General features: G+C 37.3%; 1 protein-coding gene across 3 annotated transcripts in view; it reads left to right on the forward strand.

Moving 5' to 3' along the window:
- Positions 1–12,612, forward strand: part of oxr1a (oxidation resistance 1a) — a 123,517-nt gene that overhangs the window by 42,288 nt on the left and 68,617 nt on the right. For all 3 annotated transcript variants that reach the window (XM_026283515.1, XM_026283514.1, XM_026283516.1), the window contains one exon: positions 10,624–10,817. In XM_026283515.1, the coding sequence (XP_026139300.1) occupies positions 10,624–10,817 (194 nt within the window). The remainder of the gene's footprint in view (positions 1–10,623; positions 10,818–12,612) is intronic.

A 12,612-nucleotide genomic window follows, 5' to 3' on the forward strand; every position in this document is an offset into this window, starting at 1 on the left:
ATTAATATGAGGCAGTCATCTGCAGCTCTTTTCTCTCTGGTACCGTATGCTTGGATGGTTTTATCCCGGCTCACTTTCAGGAAGCAAACAGATGTCCCACCTGAGGCCGAACATGATAGGAATTTCAGATGGACCTGTGGATTACGACTTGGGTCAAACGTCGGTCTTCTGTGCACTTTTGAAGGAATGAACTGTTGAACTGAATTTTAATGCTGCTTCTGCTGAGCTGTGCCATTGTGATTTGACAACTGTTCAGGTCTCTGTTGAATAAATCCATGATAAACAAGATTAATTGTTTTAACTCATTAGTTCAAGTACAAACTAGTCCAGTTTCCCCTTTCCATCTATCATCGCGATCGCTCCCAGCCCAGATTGTGCACAGTCATGCCAGCATGATGCCCGCTGACTGCTGATGGGATGTAAGGGTGACGTTTTCACGCCAGCTGCCCTGTGCCAGCGCAGACCGACTGGTGGATGGGAGGTGTTGGAATGGAACGTGTGAAAATCCACGGGCTGACCCAGAAAAAAGCACCAGGAGCCCAGACCACCATCTGAACCAAGAGTCCACCCATATGAACCATTAAAGGCCATGCTGTAAATCTCTTCTGAACTCTAAATGTTTCTCAGCTCTCACTCGTAGCTCATGCCTTTTAAGCAGCAAATGTTTCATAAACACGTCCTCCCCTGTTACCTCATCCCACAGTGCCAGCGATGGGAGTCTGCACAGATGTGCCCTGTTTCTGTCCACTGGTCCCTGCCAGCAGCAGCAGATGTCTTGCTGCGCAGTGAGATGACCCCTACAGCACATAAACTAGTGCTAAATGTAAAGTGGAGTCCAAAAGTTTGCTTTTGGAGACCGTTATTGAAAATGCCTTTTAATCAAATACAAAAATGTTTTTATTGCATCAGTCTTTACAATAATGCATGAGTTCTGTGGGTTTAAAAACAAATATATGTTCATATTTTTGCTCAAGTACTTTATGTATTAATTGTTTTATGCTAAAATAGTTTTTATTTACATATTTTTTTTCTTTTTCTCTCTATATATACTACCATTCAGAAGTTTGGGGCCAGTACAATATGTTTTTGAAAAAAAGTATCTTATGCTCACCAAGGCTGCATTTATTTGATTAAACATGCTGTAAAAGCAGTAATATTGTGAAATATGATTGTTTTCTAACTGTAGGTCTATATATTTTAAAATGTGATTAAATCATCAAAGCAGATTTTTCAGCATCATTATTCTAGTCTTCAGTGTCACATGACCCGTCAGAAATCATTCAGAGATTTGCCAATTAGGAAGAATTTAGTATTATTATCAGTTGAAAATAGTTGTACTGCTTATTATTTTTGTGAAAACCATGATGCATCCAGATTCTTTGATGAATAGAAAGTAAAAAATAAAAATAAAAAAAGACTTTATTTAAAAACTAAATCATTTGTAACATTATAAATGTCTTTACTGTCACTTTTGATAAAGGTAATGTGTTCTAGCTAAAAAATATATTAATTTATTTAAATAAAGTGCTGTTGAAAAATGATAAAAGAACAGTAGATAATAGGAAAAATTTATAGACAAATCCAAAATACACTTAATCACATGGACATTAGCTTTTTGTTTTTGATTGTTTTGTTTTTTCAGTAACACACAAATTTCAATTTCCGCATGCAAATTGTTCACCCACAACTACTAGATACTAGAAACTAGATACTAGAACTAGATAGATAAAAAAAATTAATCCATTTACTGTCTCCTCATAGGGATTTGTTCATCATGAGATCTCAAGGTCAGTAGTCTGAAGTGAGAGTTGGTCTGTTGACCTGTGATTCATTAAATTGTAGCTTAAAACAAATGTGTCTGACCTAAATCTGCTGCGGTTCGATCCCTTAAAGCATCAAGGTGCTCTCACTTCACCAAAACACATGAGATACAAGTGAACCTCTATTCTCCTTTACTCTCATTGTTTCTCCTCTGTGTTATAATTCAGTTCAGTTTCCTGCTGAAATCATCAATGTTCTCCTCCAATCATATTTGCCCTCGGCTCTCCGTTTCCACCAATGAGAGAGCAGGAAAGCAGGAATGTGGATAGCAACTAGAGAGTTATTTGATAGACTGCGGTTAACTCAAGGCCTCAGGAACACTGTGTGTGTGTGTGTGTGTGTGTGTGTGTGAGAGTAACACAGCTTGAGAGATGTGCGCCGATTCAGCGAGGGAAAAGTCTGCCCGGCATCACATTTAGCGCAGTAATGAAACAGACGTATTCCTCTGGGTTCTTCATAACTCCCCCGGGTTATCAGCTCTTGTCTGCTGGCTGCGTTTCAGTAATATTGATGTATGTTGTGAAATGAATAGCAGCACCTCTGTTAGTTGCTGATTTATCGAGGTGCTCTGATAACAAATACAGTCCCACTCCACCAGCACATGCTGGTAAATGCTGTAGGAATCGTTAAACCCCAGCGAGATTCATAATGTGTTTGTGTCTACTGTGTGCATTATTTTCTATTTTATAGCTGATTCAGTTAGAAACACAAAGGCAGTGTCAAGAGAGATGTACCTGCAGAGTAATGTTTGCTGCTCAGTCATTGTACAATTGAGGTTTTTATTTTGTTAAATATGTATCTGGTGCAGTTAATATTTAGATTCATGTGTAAAATTAAACTACTGAAAGTAGTATGCTGTATTGTCACCTTTGCACGTTAAAGTGTAAAAAATCACGAGTGGGGTGGTTCTGATGTATTTTTTGTTATCCCATTAACAAAAACATTGACTTTGGGATGATGGATCTGAAACTACTAAAATGCTACCTCGTAAAAAAAAAAAAAAAAACATATAGTATTTATTATAGTAATATTAAATGAACACCACGTCTACTTTAACAAATGACGTCTAGTTATTATCTCTGAAATAAACATGGTTCTTTTTAATTATTATTATTAATTTGTACATTTAATAAAATTACACAAATTGGCTGATACACACAAAAGTTTTTGTCTCACTGGAAACTAAATATTTGAGCACATTGCATTGTGGAATACAATATTCTACACAATACGCTTTGCTTGTATGATGCATATTTTGGGAAGTAACTATTAACACTATTAATTTGTGCTTTTTTATAACATTGTAGCTTTTTAACATTATAGCCTTTATATTGCATACTGTAAGAGTAGTATGGTAGTACGCTATTCCAAACGTACCCAAAGACTATAGAATACCATAGTAGAATACCCAAGACATGTCACTCGTATCGTTTTAAATGGGGGAAAATGCAACGCTCAGTATGGCCTCTCAATCACAGGAAGCCCCGCCTTCTGAAAGAAAGAGCCAATCGCTAATCTTTAAAGTCGGCGCATCACTGCAGCTGCCGTTTGAAGTCCCGGTTGCTATAGAAACAATCAGTGCTCTGATACGTGCAGGCGGGAAGGAAGTCGACTGGAAGTTGAAGTCGGCTGCGTGCCGCCATCTTGTAGCAAAACTTCACTTGTGTTAGCATCCCATTGACTCCCATTGATTTTGCCGTCACTTTGACAGCGAATAACTTTACATCTGAGGCATTTAAAGATTCCATTTGTCCATTATTTATTTCTAAAGATACACGACAATGTACTGTATAAAGGGCTCCATTACCTTCTATGTTACATTATGGCCCCGTAGAAACAGTTTTTGTAAAAATAGGCTAACGATTGCGTCATAACCACTCGACTCTCTGTCGCACAGTATAGAAATTAGAAATTAGGAGGAGAAGCTCGCAACTTAATATGTCGTACTGGCGTTACATTTTAAAAGTCAGAAACGGAAGTACTAAAAATAGCTAAAAATGGGCTTCACTTGTCTCAACTGAGTTCCAATGGAGTTGCTGTGTCCATTTCTTTTACTGTCTATGGATACGTGCACTCAAGATTGCGCATGTGCACTGGCTGATCTAGCCTGTGACACCGTTGTTGTCAGATATCTTTGGTTATTTCAAATATTTAATCCTAAGCTTATTGAACAGTTTTGGAGAATTTGATGTTTCTACATTCAAAGAGATAGGAGCTGTACTTGGATGCCCGAGAGGCATTTCAAAGATGACCGCCGAGTTACAATATTCCATAAAATATAAGAATTGTCAACTTTGAGCCTTGTACATTGCGGTTTTGCTGTCGTTTAGGCCATGTATTTTTTCTTTTAGACAGCAGTTTGTGAGACTCTGAGTCCCAAAGATGTCACCATTCTCTACAAATGCACACAATTCTCTCTCTCTCTCTCTCTCTCTCTCATGCTAATACCATTGTCAAGAGCTGGTGTTGAGAAAAGAAGACATGGAGGATAAAAAATGATGTCTCATCAGAAAATTTGGGCAGAAATCGGGTTGCATGCAAAGTGCTGCGCAGTGTGACAGTCAGTTTATAGAAAGATGACAGCTGAGCATCAGTGTGTTATGTAACCGAGGGAATGTCAGGTGAAGAAGCCTCATTTGATCTGCTCTCACATGAACTCCAGTTCTTCTGTTTACACTGTAGGTGATCAAACAGATGAATATGGTGTTTTTCTTGTTTTACTGAAAGTGTTCATCACATGCATATACTGGATGTAAATGTCATGCTTTATTAGAAAGAGCTTTCCGTAAGGTTGGGAATCAGGTCACTTCCTGTTTTATAATGTTGTTTAGAGCATTTGTGTTTTCCTGAGGTTGAATATAGTGACTGTTATAAACCAAATAAATCAAATAAAAACAAAAACAGCCTGAAGCCCCTGGTATTAAACTTCAGCACGTTGAATTTTAATACAACTCTGACCAAACGTTTGTTCAAGCCTCGAGCTGTTTACTCCAGTGCAGACGCATGTTTATTTCCCAGCACCGTTGGGAAGCTGCTTTATCACTTTACCTGCTTTATGCAACGCAGTGCTGTTTAACACAGTGTGGTTTAGAATGTTAATCAGAAATTCCTGTACAATATTGTGAAACATTTTAATTTATAAATGCTCCATCTGTTTAGGTGTGTGTGTTTGTAAGTGTGTGTACTTTTGAATTCGTGTAAATTTCGACTAATTTAAACCGCTCCGTGCATTTTTTAAGTAACTACCTGTATTGCAGAGTAGTTGACCCTTCGCAAAGACCTGCCCCCCTAGGTTACTGTTGATATGTTTTTTTTTTTCTTGCAATGATAAATACATCACAGAGCAGAGGACACTGACAGGCAAGACAGATCAGGTTACCGTTGGTTTGAAAGTTTTTAATTTTTTAAGAAGTTAAAATAAAATAAAAATACAGTTTTGTGTCGTGACCGATCTCTGTCACCTTAGTTTAAGTTAAAGTTATTTTTTTAGTAGTATGAGTTTGCCAATAGTTTAATGGAAATTTCCAAGGACAAGCGATGTAGTGTTACAAGCTACTAGTGCATACTGTACAGTTGCTACAGTACACACAGTTTTTTTTATATTATTAAAATGCATTATGCCATGATAAACCTTTCAAATAGTATTATAGTTGTCATATGACCTCACTATCTCCATCAATTAATATACTGTGAGGCGAAAAGATGCATATTTTTTAAGTAACAAATTCATCATTAATGTATGTTAACTTTAAGCTGTCACTCCTGGCCAAAATATGAGTCCATAATTCATAATAACGCATCTCCCAGAAATTCCATCTCATATCGAAATCCATGCACCAACATATTCGTTTAAAACCGTTTCGGACTGTTTTCACTCATAAACTGTGCTATATCTTTGCTTAGTTGGACGAGACAACTTTTTGACTGTAAAAAGTAGTGTTATGGGTAGAGGGCTCATATTTTAGTCTGAAGCAACAGTCTGAAGGCAAAAACATCTTAATGAGGGATTTGTTTCTTATAATCATGCAGCTTTTCACTTCACAACATTTATTGTGTGTGGATTATTGTGGTTTCTATCAGCTTTTTGGACACTTATTCTGATGGCACCCATTCACCACTGGTGAGCAAGTGATATCAAAAATCTGTGCATTCTTTAAATAACTCATTTACATCTTGGATGGCCTGACTGTGAGAAAATTTTAATTTTTTTTAGGTGAACTATTCCTTTAACAATTTATATAGCTTATTTTTTTAACATAGTCTTTGTCACTAGATAGCATTTCGATTTAATCAGATTTACTTCAGATAGTGCTGTGTCATGTTTGCTTTTTGAAGCCGTCTCTAGCTATATTATATCCCTCTCCTCGGCTGACTCGATTAAGCCATCAGGCGTTAGATAAGCCGAGGCTTGTCAATGCCAGTGTCCCATAACTCTCTCACAAGAGCCACGTGTAGACGGCCATGAGGACCCACAGGAGCTGCTTGTCTCCTCTAAATGACAGTCTTTCTCATGTCCTCATTTAGTTTCATTGCATGAAGTCTGGTCGTGGTAATGGCACCCGAAAGTATCTGTAATATTTGTCTTCAAAGATCGGTGCAACAAGCGGGCCGCAGCGTTGATGTCAATCCTTCATGCTGAGATGTTCAGTTCCCTGTACACACCAGATCTGAGTTTTATTAGGGCTCAAATCCATCTTTCCGAGCGAGATAAGCATGCTCTGGCTTTGCCTGAATTCCCTGTTGTTTATGCATCTTTTGCCAAAGCATGTGACTACTACGCTTAATCTCAGAATATCTGGCAACACAACTCTTTCTGCATGGAACATGAGGAAGAGGAGAACCAAATCCCAGCTCTTCTTCTCTCTCCCTTACACATAAGCTGTGAGATAAGTATTGGAGGTATTGTAACACACACACACACACACACATGGATCCCCTTTTGCTCCTTCACCAAAGTGTCCCTGTCGTACTCTGTTGGCCGTGATAAAGTGCAGCCACACTCACGGCCGCCATCAGCTGCCAGCCAAAGCATTTAATCTCTATGCAATTTCCCACCACCCTGTTTTCCTGCTGATCCATCCCACGTCCTGTGAGTAGGGGATTTGGGATGTTTTAAAGGTTCAAAAACACAGTCGGAGATAGGAGGAGGTGTGGGGGAATCTCATGGAGCTTGTCCAGAACATAACCCGGTCATATTTCACCCCAAATCAAAAGAGAAAAACATCATTTTTATTTCACAATAAAGAAAAATGTACAAAAACATTTGGAACCATTCAGATTGTGTGGTTTGTGGTATTTGTGTTTATAATAGTTAAGCACATTTTATCTGCAGTTCTGCAGTATACAAGTATTTTTTTATATTTTTATAGTTTGTTTTCATATTAATTATTTTTAAGGAAACGTTACATTTTTTTATTTACAATCATTCAGGTATGTACGTGTGTGTGTGTGTGTGCGTGTGTGTGCGTGTGTGTGTGTGTGTGGGTGTGTGTGTGCGTGTTTGTGTGTGTGTGCGTGCCCTGTTTTTATACAGTCTTTAATGTGTGCACACACATTTACTTATGCATATATAAATCAAATATATATATAAATTATGTATATATTAAACAAATGAATTCAAAATAATTAATACTTTTTTAAAAGGATAATACATTTTTTTTTACAAATATTTTTTAATATTTTTAATGATGTTAATTAAAGCCTTTTATATTTACTATGCGAGTGCCTTGGAGTATTGCTTTTTTCCATTTAACAAATAATAATGAAGAATACAAAAATTAGAGAGTACAGTATGTTTGTTTATATATATATATATATATATATATATATATATATATATATATATATATATATATATATATATATATATATATATATATATATATATATATAAAATTTTAAGCAGTAATAGGCTTTCACGATCCTTACATGTTCTCATGATATTCCCCCTTCCACCTTGGTGCCTTGTCTTCTGGTGACCTTGCTTGACTACAATCTTCTGGGTTTCCCAGTTCGAATTATTTAGACTTAGAAAACTGATTTTCTAATAATAGCTTGAGCAGTAAGCAGTGTTTGCACAGCAGATGTTCTGTACCGTTTCAGTGCAGGCTCTGTGTCTGCGAATCACATAATCTACCCCTTAATTGAAGGAGAATGTTGTTTACATAAACACTCGAGCAGCGACGGCCGGTGCTGATGGTTAAAATACAGCTTCGGCATGAATACGTTCTCCTAATCAGAGGAGAAGTCTTGCGGCGAGGCGGCTGTGGTTATTACTGTTTGAAAGAAAGCTGGTGCTTTGTTTACATCTGGTGTTACGAAGACTGGAAGCTGGCCAAACCCTCCTCTCCCTCTCACTGTCTTTCTGAGCTGTGAATAATAGATAAAGCCACGATGATGATTGGCACCACGTCTCATTCGAATGGAGGAATGAAAGAGCACTGCACCAGCTAGTTAATACACAACCCACATCACAGCTGGAGCGGGACCTCAGCGACGACTCGCCATTCGGCCCTCATTTTCAATTCAAAAGCTGACGTTTTTGCATTCACAGGAACAACAGAAGCATCTTAATGGTGAAATTAAAAGTGTGTCTGTCTACAGGTGCCTGTCTGACTGAAAAAAAATCACAAACTAGCTGCATGATTTTTTGTCTTCTAGTGTATTTTATACTTGCCTGATCTGAATCTTTGATCTGCATCATTCCACAGAAATGGTTATGTTATGTTTATTATTATTATTATGTGTATTTTTGAAAGAAGTCTATTATGCTCACCAAGTCAGGATATTAATATTCTGATTTGGTGTTCAGATGTTTTCAATTACTATTGGTACTGTTTTATTAATGTTTCTAACTTTTGTTAATGTTGTTGCTGCTTAGTTTTTATGGATTCCACAAAGATTTTGTGGAATCTTCAGTTTTCTGGTTGACTTGCTGCACCGTGTTATCTAACTAACTAGTTCTTGTTTTTGTTGGACTTCCTTAACCATGTAATCTTGCCGGCTGGTGTTTTTTCTTTTTTTTCTGGCTGATTGCAAATATTATGTAATGGTGAGCTGGTTTGAGAGAGAGAGAGAGAGAGAGAGAGAGAGAGAGGGTGGGGGGGGGGGGAGACCGCACCTGGGGTCTGCCATCAGCATGCAGTCAGAGTGCTGCTGGAGGCTGCTTTGTGAGCTGTTTATTTAGACAGGTATCTAAATGACATACCCCCTACCCCCCCCCACACACACACACACAGACATCTCTGTTGGGAGAGAATAATTTAATGTTTGTCTATATATGCAAGATTTTTTTCAACTGATTATGAAGAAGTTTAGAATACATAATCATTTCTGACATGTGGGAGCAATATCTTGCTCATAATGCTGTTTTCGTTAACCTTTTGCCAAGCAGTAATCATATGTTTATGAAATGAACACATTGAGCTTTGGTGCTTCTGTAACATATAGCTAAAAGTGACTAAAATTATTCTTCAGAATGATGAAATATTATTTTTATTATTATAATATATGAGTATATTATTATCTTATATACTTTATATATAATATAATTATAGTTTTATTATAATTTTTATTGTTTGATGTTCCGATTTGACCAGTAGGTGGTGCAGTGTTGAAGCTGCCAAACTAGAATTTAAACGCCCATCCAAACTTAAGGCATGCCTGCATTTTTACTGTTTATTTTTACAGTTACTAATAAAAGTGTTTTACAGTTACTAATAAGACCAAAAATTTAAATAAAAATCTGGTTCTTTAACACACAACAGAACATGCTGTCTATCTGATTTCTCATGCTGGCAGCATTTCAGGATTGACCCGAAGATGATTGGCAGGATTCCTGGGAACGTTGTTGTTTTGCTTTTTCAGGCTTTTTGTCTCAATTGTAAGTCAAGATGATTGACGGTGAGATCAAACAATGAACTGATCCTGGCTCCAGTGATCTACCTTTCTTTTTCTTTAGGTTCACTACATGTTTCAAAGCAAATCACTTTAAAGATTAAACATTTGCCCTGAGCTAAAAAATTCAACTTTTCATCGCCTTGATCAGTTTTAATCTAAAACGAATTTCTTGAATAATGCAGCATTTTTACAATTGCAGATAAATTTGGGAATATTTTAGAGTGACCCAAAGGCAAATTTACTGTGCCATGTTGCATTTTTCTAGCTGCCAATAAGTTACTGTAAAATTTACAGCAACCTATTTACAGTGTTCTTAAGCTGCACAATGAAACCTCATGCATGTGCTATATCTGTCTCAATTACTTGCACCATGTTGTCACATTTTTTAATCATATGGTTTTTTAAGTACTTTAGAGTACAATTTAAATATGAATATACTGTACACAATAATTTAGTGCCGTAGTATATTAGTACCAGTTTTACCATCCTATACCAGTTACCATACCATAAAAACCCTGCAGTATGACTTTGAGTTGCAAATGTCACGCATCTTATAAAATAATAGAAACCTTTTAAATGTTTTTTATTTATTATCCTAAGAGTCATGTGTCACAAAGCTCAGTCACATATTGCACTCATCAAGAATCTGAGTCAAAATGTCACCTGTTGGATTGAATGCATGACACCACAATTATTGACTTGCAAAGAAAAGTTCTTCTCATGTAGGATCTAGTCATACACAACAGTTTAGATGGAATCAATGAAGGCAGGCCTTTAGCAGTACAAAAAAAAAAAAAAAAAAAAATGATATACAGTTGCACACACGGTCCATTCGTTTACAAACCCTGCTCTCTGTGGTCAGAAGACTCAGTTCTGCATGTCTCCTGTGCTGTTCCCTCTCAGACTGAAGAAGAAGTCCCAGTCGGTGGATATCGGGTCTCAAAGTTTTCCAGCACGGCTCATCCCGAGTCTGTCCTTAAACAGATCTTCACCACCTGTTGCCAAGACAACCACATCTGAGGTGCGAGAAAACAACACCACCAACTCCCAGCGCCGTGGTCCGCTGTGCAGCGATCTGAAACGAGGATACACAATAGGTAAATGAGCATCCAGGCTGTCTTCAGTATAGCAAGCTCTGTATGTTTGTTTCATGAGTTTCACCTGAGCTTCATCTGTGTGTGTGTGTGTGTGTGTGCGTGCGTGTGTGTGTGTGAGTTCATGAAGATGTTCACATTGTGTGAGTGTTTAGATAGTTCTGACTTCCTCTTTTCTGCCCCCTTTTGTTCTCTTCTTGCTCTCTGCTCACATTGTCCTCTTTGTCTCCTGATTCTCTCATGTCAACTCTCTTCTGTATCCTCACTTTTTTTCTCCTCCTTATCCGTCTCATCTTCTTCTCCCCTCCTGTTTCTCTGCTTTATCTCACCTCACGTCTCCATTCTATCTCCTCTCTTTCTTCACTCTCTTCCTGCTCTCCTCTATACAGTTTCACCTCTCCTTCACATTTTGCTCTCATCTTTCTCCTCTCTCTCTCTCTCTCTCTCTCCATGCTCTCATCTCTGTCTTCACTGTTGTTGCCGTCTCCTCTCTTTCTAATTTCTCTCATATTTCTCCTCTTTTCTGCCTAGATCTCATCTCTTTTTTTTTTTTGCTCTCATTTTCTCAACTTTTCTCATCCGTCTCCTCTTTCTCCTTTCATTGGTTTCATCTTTCTCTCTTCTTCTCTTCTTGATGTCTCCATTCTCCTCTCATTCTTCTCTCTGTCCTTGCTCTCACAGCTGTCTCTTCTCTTTCTTCCATGTCTCCTCTCTTTCTCATCGGTCTCATCTTTTTCTCCTCTTTTTCATATCTACCTCCATAGTTTCGCTCCACATCTTCATGTCTCATGCTGTCATGTCTGTCTCTCCTCTTTACTCTCTCATTCTCCTCTGTCTCCTGTCTTTCTTACCAGTGTCCTCTCTTTTTCATCTAATCTATTTCTCCCCTCTCTTTTTTTTTGTTTTTTCCTTGATCTCACCTGCTTTACATTTGTGTCTCCATTCTCCTCTTTTTTCTCTTTTATATGACCATATTGAAAAGCTTTTCTCAGTGCTTCTCCCAGTACACCGAGTGTATGCTGTGATCTGTGAAATAAGCCCGATGCTTGTGCAGGTTTTTGGGGTCTGAAGGGATTGTGAGGAGGGGTCAGAGGCTTCAGAGAGAGCAGGAGATGGCTTTTCCTTTCATCTCTGGCTGTTTGACTGTGCTGCTGGTTTGACGGCACCATTTAAGAGCCGACTAAAAGAGATGTTTCCCCAAATTAAGAGGGTCCTTCGGTGCGCTCACAGAACACGGGTTCTGCTTTGTGCTCACTTCATTTACTCACTCTTGGGTAGCTGTTTTGTCGAATGTTAGACTATAAAACAGATATATGGTTATCTGGTCAGTACAGCACATGATATACCTACAAAACTACTATAGTTGTGATAGAAATAGTAATAACATAATTTAATGGTAGGGATTTTAATAAATCTGAGTAGTATTAAACCTAACTAACTCATAGCTAAATTTCCACAGTGACCAGTGATGTTTTAGTTATTTATTAATGTTTATAATTGTTTTAGTTTTTTTCATTTATAAAAAACATTTAATTGTGTTTTATTACATTTAGTAAATATTAGTCATTTTAATATTTTATTCAATATTTTACTTTGATAAAACATTTAAGTTTGTTAAAATATTAATATTTTATTTAATTTAATCTTTATTTCAATCCCCCCCCCAAAATTATTTTTTTTTTATAGACCTTGACTAGTAATTTTAGCCTATGGAAAAAAAAGAAAAAAAGAATAATCCCACTGAATTACATTGTAGAAGGGAACAAATGGGACTTGTATTAACCTAAAGAGGTTTATT

Source organism: Carassius auratus, chromosome 16 (assembly GCF_003368295.1).
Source record: "Carassius auratus strain Wakin chromosome 16, ASM336829v1, whole genome shotgun sequence".
Lineage (NCBI taxonomy): Eukaryota > Metazoa > Chordata > Actinopteri > Cypriniformes > Cyprinidae > Carassius > Carassius auratus.